Source organism: Chenopodium quinoa, unplaced genomic scaffold (assembly GCF_001683475.1).
Source record: "Chenopodium quinoa cultivar QQ74 unplaced genomic scaffold, ASM168347v1, whole genome shotgun sequence".
Classification (NCBI taxonomy): domain Eukaryota; kingdom Viridiplantae; phylum Streptophyta; class Magnoliopsida; order Caryophyllales; family Amaranthaceae; genus Chenopodium; species Chenopodium quinoa.
In genome coordinates, this window is record NW_018745675.1 from 1,792,748 (window position 1) to 1,813,402 (window position 20,655).

Sequence of the window (20,655 nt, forward strand, 5' to 3'; positions counted from 1 at the left end):
CTCATCAAGTTCAACTAGTTCCTTGTCTTGATCATCTGTGACCAATGTGGGTTTGACGTCCGAGAGGTAACACTCTCTCGCCGTCTTTTGGTTCCCACTCAAGGAGCCGACTGTGCCATCATCCCTCTCAAATTTAATCAACATTAGAGATAGGATGATCACTGCCTTTAAAATGTTAAGGGTTGGGCGGCCAATGATCAGGTTGTAGGCCGTCAGTTCCCCTACAACGAGAAACTTGACAACCATGTGCCGGGCCTTCCCCTTCTCTCCAAACCGGATGGGTAGGTCAACCATGCCCACCGGATGTACTATTCCTCCCCCAAAACCAACCAGAGGATATGGGGCCGGATGCATGCTACTTGGCTTATACTTGAGTTTTTCCAAGCACCGGTAGCTTATGAGGTCAGATGAGCTCCCGGTATCAATTAAGATTCGGCCAACTCGTTGATTAGCGATTTTACATTCAATGACTATTGGGTCATCATGAGGCCGCCTGACCTCTCCTCTATCCTTTTCGGAGATATGGACCTCCGGGAATGAATTTTTAGACGACTGGCCCTCATCCACTGAGTTGACCAGTTTCCTAATGTTATCCTTACTGCCCCGGATGGTAGGCCCGCCGCCCGCAAATCCACCGACTATGGTTAGGATGGTATCCTCATCCGTATCAGATTAATTTGCCAGTGTCTTTGGAGGTGGTCCTTTGGCCTGGTTGGGAGCACCCTTTGATTTGGATAGATAGGATTTTAGAGCTCCCTCATCAGCAAGGCGGTCAAAGAGCCGCCTGAGGCTAATGCAGCCTTCAGTATCATGGCCTATTTCTTCATGAAAAAGGCAATATTTGCTTTTATCCCGGCTGCTCACGGGACTCTTCATTGATGTCGGTTTTTCAAGACTCAACCGGTTTTTAATTTCCTTGAGAATGGATGCGCAATCCTTGGTGAGTTCGTACTTCGGAACATACGGATCCGACCTCTTTCTCTTTTGGAATTGTTGTCCGGGTGGCTTTGCCGCCCAGACCTCTTTTCGCTTCTTTTCTTCCCTTTTGGCCGGCTGGGTAGGCCAGCTTTCTCTTTTATCGGATCTTTTATAATCCGTTGGAAGTTTAACAGCGCAGAGTTCCATTGCTTGGATGTAAGCCTCCGCCTTCATTAATGACTCATGAAGATTAGAGACCCTCTTCCTAACCAGGTCAAACTTAAAAGTTGACCCGTCTTTTAGGCCTTTGAAGAAGTCAGTATAGGCAACCTCATCAGACAACCCCTGAATTTGGATCCTCATCAGGTTAAAGCGCCTGACATATGACCGGAGTCCTTCCTTATCTCCCTGTTATATTGCCCCCAGATCAAGGCTTGTTTTCTTAGCAGGGATATTCATAGAGAAGTTGGACGTGAACCAGTAGGCCAACGTTCTAAAATTATTGATGCATCCGGCAGGTAAGTTACCAAACCAACGTTGAGCAATCCCTTTCAACGTTGTCGGGAAGCACCTACACAATGAAGCATCATCCAAACCCTGCAAATACATCAGGTTGGTGTATGCCATGAGGTGATCTTCTGGGTTGGTGGTACCGTCATAGGCACCAACCAACACGTTTTTAATTTTTGACGGCTGGGTTATCTCGGTGATTTCCCTGGAAAACGTCGTTGGATGTTCCCCAAGGTTGAGCAGCCGGAGCTACCAGTCCATAGGCTGGGCAGGCGGCTGTTGCTGTCCCCCGAAAAGACTCGGCTAAGAATAAGGAGATCCAAAAGGCGTGTATGGTGATGCATGTAATGCCAGTTGGATGATATGAGGGCCGGATCGGGCGGAAACCTCGCTCGTCCGGCTGTCATTGTTTGTTCTCGAGTGCCTCCCTGATGTGACATGGTAACTGTCTCGAAAGGTCGACGTTGATGCCGACTCGGAGCGCTTCTGAGTCTTTTTATCCTGGATGAGCGTCCGAGCATCAGAATAGACTTTCTTCGTTCCATCCGGCTGTATGTGCCGGAAGGGTTTTCTGGCTCCCTCCATGGGAGTGTGAATTTTTGAGAAATCAATGGGCCTATCCGGCACCTTTGACTTCGGGTGTGGGGTAGACGCTCTACTTTTCACTGTCTTGGCCGTCTTATTTCCAAGACGCCTCTCTTCCGCCTGACCCTTGCGGGGGTCGGCTGAGTTGTCCAGAAGGCTTTTGATTTCCCCTTTAAAACTCATCATCATACTTATGAGTTCATCCCTGGAGACTGGAGTGGCTCCTTCTGAAGCAGGAGTTAACCCAAGCGGTCCCCTGGTGGGATGGCTTTGGCATGCCAGCTGCTCTGCCCGTTCCCTTTTGTCTTTGGAACGAGTATGCTTGGTATTAAAAGAACTGTCGGCAGCTGTGTAAGTTTCCACCTCATAATTGTCGGTTGTATCTTTGTCCGAGTGGACCTCAGCCTCAACAGCAGGCTGATTATCTTTACCCGGTAGTACAGGTTCTGAAGTCATCTAGAAAGTACTCTCCCCACAGACGGCGCCAGATGTTTGGGGGTTTTTTATGTGTCCTACGGGAGGGTTACAATTTCCTAGTATGCTCTTTCCTTCGCCTGTACCTACACAAATAACGGAGACTCCGGTTGGGGGGTGGGAGTTCCGCCTCCGAAGATTAAGTTAGAACCTTTCTGAAGAGGAAATAAGAACAATAAATGCTTCTCGATTGGAGAGCATTTGCAATGGGTTTCTGTGTTTGGTTGGTTGTTGGAAAAATTATCGATCCTCATAAATGAGGTCTGCCCCTACTATTTATAGTAGGGGAGAGCTGTATCTCAATTTAGGGTACAATGACACGTGTCGCAAAGGGATTGAGCCCTTGCTGATCGTTACAAGCTTGACACGTGGCAAGCCTTTATAGGGTCACATGTCCTAGGTGTATTTTTACCCTAAACACGTTACATTGATCATTGAATAAATAACCTAAGATATTCCACTATTATAAAATAAAAGTATATAATTATGTTATGACGTAAAAGACAACGAATACACGGTAGTTGCATGAGTTGAATTGTACCACTTATGTAAGAGAATTTTGTAAAAAAAAATCTTGTATAAGAAACAAGTCACTTATGTATAATGTCAAATGTAAAGAAACAAATATGATTATCAATAATCAATCATCATTTGTCATATATATGTATAAATATAAGTGTGAATAATGATGAGACAATTGTTTGTTTATAATTTTCTTATACGAAACAATTAAGTTTAAACTATAAGGTGGCGTTTCAATCTATATCAAGGTACAATGTTCGAGTTTGAATGACTAAAAGATATAAAAGGGACCCATTGTTCAAAATTTGGAATGAATCGTAATATAAAAATTGAGTCTCTCCCTAAATATTTCATACCCATTGTTAATCATTATCCATGATTGGTACAAATAAAACTTACTCCCTCCATCCTAATATATAGTTCTTATTTGTGTTTTTTTTCATGGTATTTAAGAAATTAGAGGAGAAAGTGGATGAAGTACATGAAAAAAAGTGCAAAGTACAATTGTAGACAAAAGTTAGAGAGGGGAAAGTGAATGAAGTACATAAAAAGGGTGAAAAGTACAATTATAGACAAAAGTTAAAGAGAGAAAATGGGAAAAAGTACAAAGCTAGTGGAAAATTTATGGGTAATTTAAGAAGTATAATGAATAAAGTTAAAAAAAATGAGGGTATAATGGTCTTTATATTCTATCCAATTATAGAAATAGGAACAATATTTGGTTCTCCAAAATAGGAAAATAGGAATTATAATATGAGACGGAGGGAGTACGAAATAAATTTCATGCGTGTCCTAATTAATGAGTACATACTCCAAAATAAATACTAACTTCATACGGACCATACCCATCGATAATCATTATCCTTAATTGATACAATACGAATAAAACTTAAATAAATTTCATTCGTATCCTAATTAATGAGTACATAATAAATACTAACTCCATATACCCATTGTTAACCACTATTCTTGATTGATACAAATAAAACGAGAATTTTTTTCAGTAGCATGTGGAGTGCCACATAAACTATTATTAAAATTAACCAATTATATATTAAGTAAAATAAATTAATTGCGCAGGAGCAACATTACAAATGAAAATTTGAAAATTCAATTCATTGACACTTAAAAAATAAAAACCCTAATAATTTGAGGGTTTATTTTATTTTTAAGAATGAAAACTTATTTTTTGATATGAACCACAAGTATTAGGGATTTTATCCCTTTGATAATGAAAAATAGATTATATAATTAATTATATGTTTAATAATTTAGTAAATATCTGTTATCAGTCAGTGTAGTTTTAATCTTTTCTTCCTACATTTGATAACACTCCCCCACCAGCCATCATCACTTCCAAGTTGACTTGTTTGCATAGTTGCAGAGTTAGGTTCAGTTGAAGCTGATATGTGACTGTAAGTAGCACAGGTAGATGCAATGTTGGCATGGGGAGCGCCTATCTTGAGGTTGTGGTGGTTGTTGCATGAAATCAATATTTGGAGAGAGCATGTTAGTCATAGTCTATTAGTAGTAACTTGGGGAATAAGCTAGAGGTTTGTTAGGAGGAATTTTCTATAAATAGACTTCATTAGGAAAATATATATATATATATATATATATATATATATATATATATATATACATATGTTAAATATTGTGAGGTTTGTTATTGGGAGAGAATGAGCCTCTCGAAAGCTCATATTTGAAGAATACCCACCTCTCGAAAGTGGAATTATCATTCGAATTAGTGTAATTCTCATCTTATCACTATAATCACCATTTTTCTTCTTATTTTCTGCCATTTTTAGTGCTGTAATTATGTCAGTTCCTAACAAATTAAATGATATCAGAGCAGTATAGTCTTTGGTAGATTGAGCCATTGAAATTCATTTTTCAAGAAAAAAATGAGAAATTCCTGTTTCTCATAGTGAGAAACGAAATTTGTTTCTCATGGGCGCGTTTTCGTGAATAAATTTACAACTTTTTCATTATTGTGGGCTTCGCAATTAAATAAAGTTGAATAAAATTGTTGGTTTATTTACAAAAATACCACACTATAAGAAATTGGGGCTCCCTCGAAAAAAATGAAGGTTATCGGAGCTCCTAGTCTGTCACCACCACTTAAGGAGGAAATGATGGAGATATCAAAGAAATTCTCTGAAAGGATGGAGGAGGCCACGAAGAAATTTTTTGATAACCTTCAAAGAGATCAGGTGGAAATCATTGATAATGCTTTCTCTCCGATCTTCTCTTCCATACAACTGGAATTGAAGGAAAAGAAAGAGGAGCTTGAGAAAGAAGAGAACCAAGCAGATTGGATAGGGGAAGTGCCAAAGAACAAACATGCCGGCGAGGAGTTGGGTGAAGGAGGCATATTCAACCCTCACATGGTGACAACCTCAATCAGGCCAAAGACATCGAAGGAGGTGGAGCTGAAAGATCTAAAAAGTACAATAGGCAATTACATTCTCAGTAATTTTGGAGGAGGCTCACACGGTGGTCCTAATGGTTGGTGTGGCTTTGTTGGCAGAGAATACAAAGCTACTGGTGGCAGGAATGACTTCCCACTGCCATGGGTAGGTGGAAGACGTGGTGATTTTGCAGGTGGATTTACCGGTGAGGTCGAGGTGATCGCACTAGCGAAACTGGTGGTGTGCCTTTCGCGGGTGGTGTTATCGGTAATTTGAGAGTAGTGTGTCGAGAAATAAGACTGGTGGTTTTGTAGGTGGTCTGGTGGAATAATTGAGAGAGGTGATGCCAGATGTTGTGGATCCGGTGTTGGTGATTTTTTGGGTGGCATGGAACCGTGGAACTTGCTGCAGAACATTCCAGAAACAATGAAGTATGGGAGAAGCCACAATGAATCCTTTGTTGACTTGGAAGGAAGGTTAATTCCAGAAGGAGTTAGTAAGGGTATTTGTGTCATTTGCCGAAATAATGACATAATAGCTGAGGTAAGAGTTTGTGGGTCTTTCTTTTCATACCAAAAGGTTAAGTTGGTTGCTGAAGAGGGGAAAAGGGAGGAAATGGACCCAATTTTTGTGAACGGGACAAGGCCCATTTCTGACACTTCTAGCTCCCAACCCATTCTCTCATACCCAGCTTTTCAACCCCACTCCTCACATTTAATATTTTACCCCACTCCTCACATTTAATATTTCCTCATGTCCCTCCAACCCACGTAAAATATATGATGGAAGACCAATATCTAGCTTTATTAACACAAGGCTTATATGCACAAATCAGTCGCCTAGTCCCCATTACTCAATCTCTGTGCATATATTTCAGAATCTACTACCTGATGACTGCTACAGAGCTTTTGAACAGATATCCATTAATAACTCTCTCAATCCACGCCCTTACAAATCTAAGACCAACACCACCAACGCCATGCTTTACTTCCATTACAGTATAAATTCTCCACAGCCAAGTTCAAAACCTCACGGAAGCAGGACCTTGGTTACGATTGTGAAGACAAGTTGGACACAACTCATCATTGCCACTGCCGGGAATCGAGTGCCAACTACTACCCACCTTGAGGACAAGGTGAAAGTTTGGGCAGCGGGTAATGCAAGGAATCAATATTTAGAGGGCATGTTAGTCATAGTCTATTAGTAGTAACTTAGGAAATAAGCTAGAGATTTGTTATGAGGGATTTTCTAGAAATAGGCGTCATTAGGAGGAAAGAGGATATGTTGAATATTGTGAGGTTTGTTATTAGGAAAGAGTGAGCCTCTCGAAAGCTCATACTTGGAGAGAATCCACCTCTCGAAAGTGGAATTATCATTCAAATTAGTGTAAGTCTCATCTTATCAATATAATCACCATTTTTCTTCTTATTTTCTGCCATTTTTTAGTGCTGTAATCATGCCAGTTCCTAGCAGTTGTGCAGCAAAATAAGAGTCCGGAGGGAAATATGGCTGACGACTATTTGACAGTATATGAATACCTATGCTTCCAAGTAGTTGACATAGATTCTTCTACCCTGAATCTACTAGTCACTCAAATATTTACTTATCCAAACTTCTTAAAATGGTAATATATCATCCGATCTATACCACAAATGTATAAATTCTCTTTGAATATGTTCATGGCAGTGTACTATTCACTTGCCCATACATAATTTACCTTGGAACGGTATATTGCATTTCACAAAAGTGTCAGCTACTTCCCTTTTGAGTTATCTCTAGAGAAGGCACTGCGTCACCCTTTGAAAATGATTCGATGCCTGATCCAGGTGGCGAGGTGCTTACCTCAACCACATTAGATACCCTATTCTTTACTGTCAAAGGAGTCCTTGCTGCATCTGTTTTAAGGTTTGCATCAATGATTTGTTCTTTAGGCTTGGCAGTTGCAGCAGCAGATTCTGTTATTTTAGAAGCACTAGTGCCAAAGCCAAGTCTTGTTTTGTTTGTCGCCCCAGAAGTTTTGGGTGTTCCTGCTGCTGATCTAGGAAGGCTGCTGGGCAAGGCAGAACGAGGTTGTGAACTGCTACTAGGAGTCTTACCACCAGCTTTTGCCTGTACAAGACATTCCTCATTATTGCAAAGTATGGACAATACATGCAGATAGGATTAACACTAATAAAGCATACTACGTATTTTAAATTATGGAAACATCCAAGAGCAAATTGGGTATAACTCAGCAGATAACTCCACCCAGCAAGTTGCTGCTTTTTACAGGCTTTTGAGTTGTGACAGCATGAGATAAGACCCAATCGCCCTTCTCTCACAACCCAAAAACAGCAGCAGGCTAGGCTCGAGAACCTTGAAGAAAAATTATCAAATGTTAGAAAACTGACCCCATCAAAAAAACCAATGTTTGGTGATGGCATTCGAAGACCTGATGGTTTAGCAGAGCCTGGATGAGGATTGGACACAGCACTCCCTATTGAAGGTTGTATCGCAGATTGGCTAGATATTGGCACTTGATTGTCATGATCACCCAAAGCTCTATCACTAGATAGATTAAGCAGATTTTGAGAAACATTGCTATCAGCACCAACATCATGAGAGGTAGGGGGACAAGGATTCAAGCCAAAATGTTTTTGATTAACTGTAGCTGTTGAAGAACATGACTCAGTGGACCATTCACTAATAGAGCTTGCAGGTGATATACTACAGGAAGGTGTCGATCTGGACTTCAGATAGTCTGAGAGATGGGACTGCTTATTCTGAGACTTCACCTTTTCTACAGTGTTAGTTGAAGCTCTATTCTTGACACCAGGTAGCAGACTGACATTCTTGTCCAACGTCTTTTTTCTGATTACACCCATTTGAAATTTTCGGACATTTTCAGATGCAGAGCTACTAGAGCTGTCACATGACGAGCGTGAACTGTATGTTTTGGTTCTGTTCAATACTGAAGAAGCTGCAGAAATTTTGGATGAAGACGGAGCTTTAGGTAAAGGCTTTCGCGAATCAACTTGATGGGAAGCATCTGGCAATGAAGTTCCCTTCCCTGCGCCTATTCAAATCAGGCTTAAAATTGGCTTCATTGTTTACATATTGATTCAATAGGGTAATATAAAGAAAATTAGTCTTTTTTACCTTTCACATTTCCTGCAGCCTTAGAATCTGATTTGACGCGGCTGGCACTAATTGACATTCTCTTGGTAGTTGCTGCTACTTGCAAACTTGGTCCACTAGCTGGCTTAAGTGGCCTAGAAAGCAGTGAGGTAGGCTCTCTGCTACGGTTGACAGGAGGCTTTATTCAGAAAACAAAATGTGGTCAGTCCAACTACGTTGTTGTAAGCACAAAGTACATTTCCAATATAGTGATATCACTGTAGTCAAAGCTTAACAATAGTTTTAAAAATTAGAAAATACTCCCTCCACCCCAATAATATATGTGCAATACCTATGAGTTGCACATAAAAAACAAAGGAAGCACAGAAGTTCCTAAAACAAATGTCTGAAAATATTTATTCACATATGCAGAAAACTTCATAAAGTGTATTAATCCTCCGCGTAAAAACTCAAAATGTAAATATTTTAGGGGACGAAGGGAGTAATAGACAGCTCTGTCCAGAATTGTGAAGGAACTGTAAGACAGGTCATGTTCCAGATTATCACAATGTATGCAATAAATTGTTTAAATTAAAATGCAGCTAAAAACATACATAAAGTGAAGATATGCACATATATGGATGGTAGTACAGCAAGGGATTTACATGCCTTAATCTCTTGTTTGCAAACAGAACCTGGCTTTAATGTTCTCATAGGCCCACGTGCTGCCATATTAAGTTTATTGGAGGCTGTTTTGGGCTTTGCCTACAAGAATCAGAACACAACTAATCTGAGTGCCACCAAAATAATCAAACTCTAAAAATGCCTTGTCAGATCAGCTTACCAATTTGCGTGAAGGTTCAGGTATCTTTGTTGCTGGGAAAAAACAAAAAAACAGAATTAGTAACCAAAGAGGATCCTGGCACTGAAACGGACAGTTTGCACATGACGGTCTTCAATATTAGAGTTCTGGCAGAACAAAACCAAACACTATTGATATTACAGATGAAATGGAAGGTTAAAGATGTTTATTCTTTTAGACATGATTAGAGCCCATCAGCCCAGTTAGCCACCTTGGTATCCATGGAATGAATAACAAAACAAGTAAACTCTGATACTTCAGGACTCTTAACAGATTACATGCAATTGAAACTTTATCTTCATTAAGCACTCTTCAGGGAACTACAACAAGAAGTCAAGAACATAATCGAGTACTTTCACAGTCCCACACAAATGAATATCCCAAATTAGAGTTCATAACTTCATATCAATAATATATAACTTTATTGGAGAATTATAAATTCTATCCTATTCTAACGTTGGATTAAATCCTATCAGCCAAGAAACAAAGAGATTCTAACCTTGCAGTTTCTTCTCTAAAGCTTTTCCATCGCTCTAGTAGTCTAGTTGCACATTACGAAACAAGGCTGAACGTGACTTAATATTAGTTAAAAAACAAAAACCTTGATATGTTTATCCTAAATTGAGATATATGAAAAGGCAACTAAAACTACAATGCCACCCAACCACAACTCCAATATGTCAGATGAAGTAAGGAAAATGATTCTAGCACAAATGCAATCAAACTCAAATTGAATTGCTGGCTTTCAGCAAAATCTTAATGTTAATAATGCATGCTAGAAAGAGCACATCATGTTACTTACAACAATCATTTTTGGGTTCTTCTCCATGGATTTTAACGTCACCACTACTTTCTTTAGTCGAAGACTTGCTGCATCTCTGAATTGAAGCTCTTATATCGCAGAAAAGATCAGCCTCAAGACTTTCCAGCGTCACATTATCACTCTGAAAAGTGGAGATTGAATCAGTTGACTTGCTTAATTCCTCTTGGATACCAGGTAGAAACGGGCTTTGCTTCACACCCGTCTCAGACCCCTCCATTATGCTAGACAACTCCTCGGGATCAAGAACTCCTGTTTAAAGTAGACAGAGAGTAATAGATCATCTCAATGCAGGACAGAAACCATAGGATTAAGGAATAACACTCAATATAGTACAAAACAAAAGCAAATACCAGCATTGGTAAAAAATGCACTATCCCAAGCCAAACTTTTGCGCAGGTTACATTTGCCAGTTTTCCCAGGTTTATGTAAAACCAAGGAATCAGATGGTTGGTCTGTAGGTGCTCCTTCAGTAAAAATATGGTCTGCATTGTCCGCTATGCTGGGTTCTGTGCATCATCAAACAAGAATACTTCTAAATATATGCAACACCAAGCACACATGTATCGTTATGCTCATGTAGGACACAATTGGAAGAGAACACTAAGACTTTCTAAACAAAAATTCAAAACTTTATAGTAGAAATCAATTTTCGGAAAAGTTATCATTAGGAAGCCTATAAAAATAATTCTTTGGAATCATTGTGCACACACACACACATACACATCTTTAAGGACTAGTATCACCCTACATTAGTAGAAATACATTACAGAAATTAGCTACAATACTGATTCCATCAAAATTAATTTTATGATAAGTACAATTCTTTTGGTTAATATTTCCGTAAAAATTACAAGGAAACCATGGCTTTTTCAGGTTCAAAATTATGCTTGTCATAAAGTATTCAAAAATCAACATAAACTCATCTGACCACAATTACAGTAATCAACAAAGCAATTTATGTTGGTAGCACATGAGTTCTGTATGGAATTTTACACTTGGAAATAAGTAAAAATGTTTATAGAGAAACGTAAACGTTAAATATCATAGAATTAAAGGAAGTGAGCTAAAAGTACCGTGGTAGTAATGAAACCCATCTCATATCCTCCCATTTACTTGATTTTAGTAAGGTCGTGATAGTAAGACCAATCATAAACCGCCATTACAAACGAATATGACAATATGTAACATGATTTATAAGACCATCTAAGAATATACATAATATGTGATAACTTTGTAAGTATTCATCAAAAAATTATATTCTTCAATATATTGGCAGCATAAGAATCAAACGCAGTAGAGCTACTTGAGCAGTACACTAGAACAGGCCATTTCTCACAATTTTCAAACTGCCGTTTCGTACATGATTTGGTGGGTTCCCGTCTTCCCGACGAATGGCCCAGTAAATTGTTGCTGCTATTACAAAAATTGGAATTTCCATTTAACAATGAAAATTCAAAATAACTTCTTAAAGCTATCATAGCACATGCTTGCTACTAATGTACTTAACCAAAGAATGTTTATATCCACTCTATACACACCAATCTATTTTCACAGCATATAATCAGCAATTAGGGTAAATTAAAATTAATTTTTTTTTAAAAAAAAATAAATAAAAAGAGATTCTGAATTTAAACTACTACCAAACAAATTGACAAAAATTAAGCTGAATTTCACAAAAGAATGCAAAAACAGCTGTAAATCATCGACAATTAAGATCGAAATAAAATCGAAAATTACCTGAGGAAGAAGCCAAAAGAAAATCATCATCGGAAGCGGAAACGTCGATGAGAGAGAAAGCATCAGTTTCAGCATCAATTTGAGGCGTTTCGAGAACCTCCATTTTCGATTGATTTGTAGATCGAACAATGATTGAGAACTCGGAAGTAGAAAATGACCTAGAATTCGGCGCAAATTTGAACAGGAGTTTTCAGTGAAGCGAAGAGTAGTAGATGAGAGAGAAAGGCAGATGAAAATTTTGAAGTTGAATATAGGCGGTTTAAAGTTGTTGTGGACGAATAAAGGGATGGGAAGCCTATGAAAGAGACTGTAGAGTGGGTGTGATGTGTGAAACTTCTAAATTAGACCGTTATATTTCATGCCACCAATATAAAAACAAAGCAATTTTTATACTACGTATTTGGGTTCTTAAACATGGCCAACATTTTTCATCATTAACACCAACATGGTCATGTCCTTACTACATTCCTTTAACCTGCGATCCACAAACCCCTTCTTACTTGCGACCCACTACCTCTCCTTTACCAGCGACCCACCATGCTAATAATCTCCCATTGGCGACCCACCACCACCTGATCACCAACGGGGGAGGTGGTGGTTTTTCATTTGGGCAGCCTACACAACCGGCGGCCAAAACCAGTCCAACCTGTGGCTAAACAGGTTTGGCGCCGGTTCGACCACAATCTATATATTTACTATCAATAAGACAAACGGATCAATGTGAAGTTGATAAATATCGCTCTATGATTTGCTTCGTACTTACGTAATTTTTTTATTATCAGACATTGTTAATATAATAATTATATTTGATTTTTCCTATAATGCTGTAAAATAAAGTAATATATGCTATTATACTTTCTCCGTTCGTTCACTTTAAGTTGCAACACTTTAACTTTTACGTTTTCCGGCGCATAATTTTAATCCCCCGTATCTGTAATTATACACAACCTCTGTTTTCCTAAGTCTTAGTTATTGTAACTATGGAAAGATTGCAAACCCAAAAAAATGGAAAAGGGAACCATAAATATGGGTACTTTTGTTTTAACGAGGAGAGAGATAGAGATTATAGGTTTTATTAGATATAATCATGCCCCACAATGTGAGTTTGTATGTGATAAAAATGAATAAAAGTTTATTATACTATGAATAAAGTAAAAGTGAGTAAAACTTAGAAAAACGAATAAAAGTAGCAAGTGAATAACACTTAGGAAAATGGATGAAGCTTATACATAAAAATTATTAAAAATAATAGATTTTTGTGAAAATATAAATTGAGACTAATCTAACACGCGATCCCACTTGACTATATTTTGCCCTGCATATAAGGCCTTGTTTAGTTCACCTTATATTAGCTGATCTGAACTGAACTTATTTTTTCTAAGATGATCTGATAAGAACTTATTATTTCAAATCTGATCTGATTTGAACCTTTTTTTTTTATCTGATTCAGAACTTTTTCTTTTTATTTGATCTAAAATTATTTTTTCTAATTTGATGTAAAGTAATTTTGATTATTTTATTTTTCAAATTTTAATACTATCATATTATTTATTTATTTATTTATTTATTATTATTATTAATTATTATTATTATTAGATGTAAGCCCGTGCGATGCACAGTTTTTTTGTATGGTTTTTTTTATACACAAATCTAATAAAGAAATTTTGTTGGGTAAACCATATAATATTTTAATTAAATTAATACTGTCTATTAGAAAAAAAAATTATTATCATTAAGTAACTTATAATGTAACTTTATTGGTCAATCTCAAAAAAGATAATTTTCTTAGTTAAATCATATACTTCATATTTTGATAAAATTACTATTGTATAACAATTGACTTTATTGAATTTTTTTAATTCTAAAATAGAATATATATGTCGTTTTTCATTGGTTGCAATAATGACTTTGTTTATATGGCACATAGTCAAAAAAAGTTATATGTATTTGTTTAATTCAAGTTTTTTTCATTATATGGTTTATACCTCATTTTTTATGTCAAGCTTATAAGGTATTCACATATAAGGCCACTAAGGGCACAAGCAAAAAAATATATCTTTTCAATGAAGGATAATACAGAGTATTCTCATTAAATTGGTTATTGATTGGCCTCCTTAGTTATGGTCACCGTTCATCGCATTCAAGAATTTCTTGATGTTCAACTTCTGAAATACGCAAGTTGTTGGTATTTGGGATAATATTCTCATAAAATTGTATGTTTATTTGTGTGGGATTGCCATTAAATAAATTATATAGGATTAAAAAAAATGCTAAATTTAAAGTGTTGATAATTATTTCATTGAAAATGATAAACTTTGTTAATGTTGTTTAGGGTAAAAATTACCCTAGACACGTGGCCCAATAGGCCCCTGACACGTGTCATCCCCTTAGTGGTCAGCAAAGGCTTCAATCCCTTTGCGACACATGTCCATTGAACCCTAAAACTGGAAAATAAAGTTCCCCGTGGGGGAGACCACATTTATTGCATATACACAAATTGAAACACAAACCCCGAGCAATAGATAATTGCAGAATTCTCCCAATCAGCGAGAAGTATTTACTGTTTCGCACTTATTACATTAGACGAATTTTAACTTAATCGTCGGAGGCGGAACTCCACCCCCCAGCCGGAGTCTCCGTGATTTTGCAGGTATAGACGTCGAACTGCGCATACTAGGAATTGTAACTCTCCTGCAGGACACATCAAAAAACCCTGAAACATCTGGCGCCGTCTGTGGGGAGAGTACTTCCTAGATGACTTCTGAGCCTGTACTACCTGGTGGGAGTAAGCAGCCTCCCGCAAACCCGAGGTCCATTTGGACGAAGACACCTGTGACAATTATGAAGTTCAAATTTATACTGCCCTAGACGGGTCTTTTAGAACAAAGCGCACCCGTTCCAAAGAAAGGAAGGAACGAGGTGAGGCTGAGGCTGCTCCTAGCAGCCCGACCAGAAGAGCGGCTGGGTTAACCCAGGCGGCGGAAGGAGTTGCCCCTGTCTCAAGAGACGAACTCCTGAACCTCATGACGAGTTTCAAAGGGGAGATCAAAAACCTCCTTAAGTCAACCAACCCTCGTAAGGGTCAGGCGGAGGAAAAACTTCGTTCCGGAAAGAAAACGTCCAAGTCGTTGAAAGACCGCATGCCTACGCCTCACCCAAAGACAAAGGTGACGGATAGGATCATCAACATTTTGAAACTTCGTTTCCCTGCAGAGGGAATAAAGAAGCCCATCCGGCATATACAACCGGATGGATCAAAAAAGACTTACTCTGACGCTTGAACTTTAATCCAAGAAAAGAGAAGTCACCACATGTCCGCGTCGGCCTCTATGTCGACCTACCCGGACAGTTTCCAGAATGCATCCATGCAGCATTCTGAGACAAACAGAGAAAGTCAGTCACGCGAGGTTTTCGTGCGTTCTGGCCTAAATATCATCCATCCGGCACCGTATGGGTCACTATACATGCCGTATGGATGTCCCTACAAGTAGCCGACCCTCTTTGGGGTTCAGCTGTCACATGTCCAGCCTATGGACTGGCAACTCCGCCTGCTAAACCTTGGGGAACAGCCCACGACGTTCTCGAAGGATATAACTGAGGCGGCACAGCCTGCCAAAATAAAAAATGTATTGGTTGGTGATTATGATGGTACCACCAATCCGGAAGATCACCTCATGGCTTACACCAACCTGATGTATTTGCAGGGTTTGGAGGATGCCTCCTGGTGCAGATGCTTCCCGGCTACTTTGAAGGGCATTGCTTAGCGGTGGTTTGGCAATTTGCCAGCCAGATGTATCAACAATTTTAGAACGTTGGCTTACTGGTTCGCTTCAAACTTTTCCATGAACATTCCTGCTAAAAAGACAACCCTTGATTTAGGGGCAATACAGCAGAGAGAGAAGGAAGGACTAAGGTCTTACGTCAGGCGGTTCAATCTGATGAGAATCCAGATTCAGGGACTGTCTGATGATGTTGCCTACACAAACTTCTTCAAGGGTCTGAAAGACGGGTCTACTTTTAAGTTTGATTTGGTCAGAAAGAGGGTTTCCACTCTCCACGAGGCCTTGATGGAAGCTGAGGCCTATATACAGGCGATGGAACTTTGTGCTGTAAAAATTCCATCAGAGTACAAGAAAGTTGATAAGAGAGAGAGCCGGCCTACTCAGCCGGCAAAGAAGGAAGAAAGGAAAAGGAAATAAGTATGGGCGGCGAAACCTGCTGGACAGTCGTCCCAGAAAAAAGGAAGGAGATCAGACCCATACGTTCCGAAGTATGAATTTACAAAGGACTGCACCTCCATTCTAAAGGAAGTAAGAGACCGGTTGAAACTTGAGAAGCCGGCAGCAATGAAGAGTCTCGTCAGCAACCGGGACAAAAGCAAATACTGCCACTTTCATGAGGATGTTGGTCATGATACGGAAGGTTGCTTCAGCCTCAAGCGGTTGTTTGACCGCTTGGCTGATGAGGGGGCACTGAAATCTTACATACCCAAGTCCAAGGATACCCCCAGGCAGATCAAAGGACAGCCGTAAAAAACGCCGGCTGGCCATTCTGACACGGATGAGGAAATAATCTTCACCATAGCAGGAGGTTTCGCTAGTGGGGGCCCTACCATCCGGGGAGCCAAGGACAATATTAGAAGGCTGGTTAACTCAGTTGATGAGGACCAGTCGTCTAAAAACACCTTCCCAGAGGTTCTCATCTCTTAAAAAGATCGGGGCCAAGTCAGGCGGCCTCATGATGATCCCATAGTCATTGAATGTAAGATAGCTAATCAGCGAGTAGGCCGGATCCTCATAGATACTGAGAGCTCGTCTGATCTCATAAGCTATCAGTGCTTGACAAAACTCAAGTACAAGCCTGGCAGCATGCATCAAGCTTCTCACCCTTTAGTTGGTTTTGGGGGAGGAGTAGTACATCCGGTTCGTAGGGTTGACCTACCCATCCGGCTGGGTAAAAAGGGGAGCGGACGGCACATGGTCGTCAAATTCCTTGTTGTTGAGGAACTGACGGTCTACAATTTGATCTTGGGACGTCCAACCCTTAATGTTTCGAAAGCAATCATCATACTGTCTCTCATGTTAATAAAATTTGAGAAGGATGATGGCACAGTCGGTTCCTTGAGTGGGGACCAAAAGACGGCGAGAGAGTGTTACCTCTCAGACATCAAACCAACAATGATCGCAGACGGTCAGGGAGAGGAAGTTGTAGCACTTGACGACTGTGATCAGCAAGCACCGGCTCCGAGGGCAGCCGGTAAAAAGAGAAAGGCGGACCAAATGGCACCCGCCAAGAAAGAAAAGCTATAGCAATCACTGTCCGGGGAGAGGTCAGACGACCTCCGACCCCAACCGGCAGGAAAAAGTATAGATATCGTCTTAGATGAAAGCCGGCCCGATAGAACTGTCAAAGTTGGGATGGTTGCTTTTGAAAGGTTGGGAGCAGACTTGCTCCTACTGATAAGAGAATTCAAGGACCTTTTTGCATTTGAAGTGGAAAAGATGCCAGGCGTCAGTCCGAATCTAGCTGTCCACAAACTTGTCGTGGATCCCAAAAAGAACCCGGTTAGGCAAAAGAAGAGGAACCACGGTGACGAAAGATCTCAGACAGCAGCCGTCGAGGTCAAGAAGCTACTGGATGTCGGGTTCATTCGGCAATGCTACTACCCGGATTGGGTAGCAAATGTTGTCCTTGTGAAAAAGCCGAATGGAACCTGTCAGATGTGTGTAGATTACACAGATTTGAACAGAGCATGTCCAAAGGACAGTTACCCGCTTCTAAAGATAAACAATTTGGTCGATTCTACAGTCGGTCATGCTCTGTTGAGCTTCATGGATGCCTACTCAGGTTTCCATCAGATTCCCCTTTGGAAGAAGGATCAGGAAAAGACGGCATTCGTCACTGATCAGGGGTTATATTGTTACACGGTATTGTCGTTTGGGTTGAAAAATGCGTCTGCTACCTTCCAACGAATTATAAACACAGTCTTCTTCAATCAGATTGGGAGGAATGTAGAAGCATATATTGATGAAATGATAGTCAAGTCCAAATTGCAAGAGGATCATCTAGCTGATCTCCGAGAAACCTTCACCACCCTTAGGCGGCATAAGGTTATGCTTAACCCCAAAAAGTTTGTCTTCGGTGTTGAGTCTGGGAAGTTTCTCGGATTTCTGATTGATCAAAGGGGCATAGAAGCCAATCCAGATAAGGTGCAGGCGGTGATTGACATACAGTCGCCTCGTACCGTTAGAGAGGCCCAAAAGCTTACCGGTTGTCTGGCAGCGTTGGGAAGATTTCTCAGCCGGTCAGGCGACAAGTGTCTCTACTTCTTCCAGGCAATCAGAAAGAGGTCTAGATTTGAATGGGGGGAAGAAGCTAAGGTGGCATTTCAAAAACTAAAACAACACTTGCATTCTTTACCAAGATTAGTGAGTCCTCTACCACAAGAGGCTCTCTATATGTACTTAGCCGTCTCAGATCATTCTCTAAGTGCTGTTCTCCTTGCTGATAGAGACGGCAAGCAGCTCCCGGTATATTTCATCAGTCATGTGCTTAGAAATGCTGAGTTCCGGTACCCCATGATTGAAAAATTTGGCTTGGCTTTGTATAAGGCGATCAAGCGGTTGAAGCCCTATTTCTTGGCTCATCCGGTTACCGTCTATACTGATCAGCCACTCAAACGGCTAATGACCACTATGGAGTCATCCGGTAGAATGATAAAATGGGCTGTTGAAATTCAAAGTCTAGAAATAACTTTTGAACCAAGACGGGCGGTGAAAGGTCAGGTGTTTGCCGACTTCATTGTCGAAATGACTAGGCCGGTACAACCGGAAAACACTGATCAGGTCTGGAAGTTATTTGTAGACGGAAGTTCTACAATGAACAGCTGTGGTGCAGGCGTGATTTGTCATTCTCCTGAAGGGGATAAATATGAATATGCACTACTGTTCAAATTTCAGGCTTTAAACAATGAAGCTGAGTATGAGGTCCTGCTAGTCGGTATCCGCATGTGTAAGGCGGCAGGGGCAAGGAAAGTTGACGTCTGTTCTGATTCTCAACTAATAGTTAGCCAATACCACGGTGACTATGAAGCCACCCATCCGACAATGATTAAATACCTCCAGGCGGTCAAGGATGAGGCCGGGACACAATGAATTCAATCTAAGTCAGGTGCCACGGTCAGAAAATAATCAGGCGGATGCACTTTCAAAATTGGCATCATCCGCCACTTGCGATGCGCCTAGTTCAGTCTTCTAGGAAGTCATGGAAAACATAAGTATTGAGCATGATCCCATTGGAGTTCTTGACAGGAGATCTACTTGGATGGACCCCATCCGGTCTTATCTCGTAAATGGCACCTTGCCTGATCCCTCTTTAGAAGCGGCTGCTCTAAAGAAAAGAGCATTAAGCTTCGTCATGCATAAAGGGGAACTCTTTCGCAAAGGTTACCTACAGCCATTGCTGAAATGTGTTACCCCGGAAAGGGGAAAAGAAGTATTGGAAGATCTGCATATGGGCTAATGTGCTTCACACATAGGCGGCAGATCATTGGCAAAGAGAATCAGGCGGCAGGGTTATTTTTGGCCCACTCTTGAGGCAGATGCCTTAGACCTAGTGAAGAAGTGTGACAAGTGCCAAAGGTTTGGCCGTCTAATACACCAGCCGGCGACTGACCTAACGACCATCTACAGCCCGATTCCCTTTGCCAAATGGGGCATGGATATTCTGGGGCCATATACGCCTGCCACAGGCGGTCGTAGATACATCCTGGTTGCTGTGGATTACTTCACCAAATGGGTTGAGGCAAAGGCGGTTAAGGGCATAAAAACGAAGGATGTCATCTCCTTTATTTGGAGAAACATCATCACTTGGTTTGGGGTACCCATGTCAATGGTTTTTGACAATGGCCCTCAATTCGAAACGCCCATACTCAAGAGTTAGTTGGGAGATCAAGGAATCTCACATTATTTTGCATCTGTAGGCCGTCCTCAGGCAAACGGTCAGGTTAAAGCTTTTAACAAGCTCATCTCAGACGGCATAAAAAAGAAAGTTGAAAAAGTTGGCGGTCCTGTGGGCGGATGAGCTACCTCACGTCCTTTGGGCCATCTGAACAACTGAAAAAGGGGCAACCGGCGAGACCCCATTCCTCATGGAATACGGCACAGAAGATGTCCTTCCTATTGAGTTATATGAACCAATACTTCGAATCATGCTCTATGATGAAGAAGCAAACTAGGAAGCCATGCGCCTAGCATTGGACACTCTCCCGGAAAGAAGGGGCAATGCTGCCTTACGTCATGAGATTTACCGTCTGAGAATGACGAGAGCTTACAACAAGAGAGTACACAAACGGCCCCTCAAAGTTGGGGACTTTGTGCTACGAAAGCTTGAGGCAACCGGTAGGGCTAATGAACAGGGGAAACTAACTCCCAATTGGGAAGGCCCCTACCGGATTTTTGAAGAATTTAGAAATGGTACCTACCGTCTAGAAACCCCAGACGGCAGGGAACTTCCTCGTACTTGGAATGTAGACAACTTGAAAAAGTACTACTTCTGAGAAATATTGTATTTTCGTATTTTTTGTAAATTTGTATATCGAATGAGAAATATATTATTTCCTTTTTTGCATTTGTATTTTTCCGGTGCAACAAACACCGGAAGATCAATATTATTATTCAAAAACCGTCTGCTCCAAAAAGAGCAGACATCCGGCAACA

General features: G+C 40.4%; 1 protein-coding gene across 1 annotated transcript; it reads right to left on the minus strand.

Moving 5' to 3' along the window:
• Positions 1-7,018: 7,018 nt before the first annotated feature.
• Positions 7,019-12,266, minus strand: LOC110717257 (flocculation protein FLO11-like). Its single transcript, XM_021895914.1, has 8 exons — positions 11,939-12,266; positions 10,552-10,707; positions 10,181-10,450; positions 9,361-9,392; positions 9,186-9,281; positions 8,559-8,715; positions 7,811-8,475; positions 7,019-7,529 (listed from the first exon to the last, which is right to left on the minus strand). The coding sequence occupies exons 1-8, from the start codon at positions 12,039-12,041 to the stop codon at positions 7,170-7,172; spliced, it is 1,839 nt and encodes a 612-aa protein (XP_021751606.1). The 5' UTR covers positions 12,042-12,266; the 3' UTR covers positions 7,019-7,169.
• Between the last annotated feature and the right edge of the window lie 8,389 nt (positions 12,267-20,655).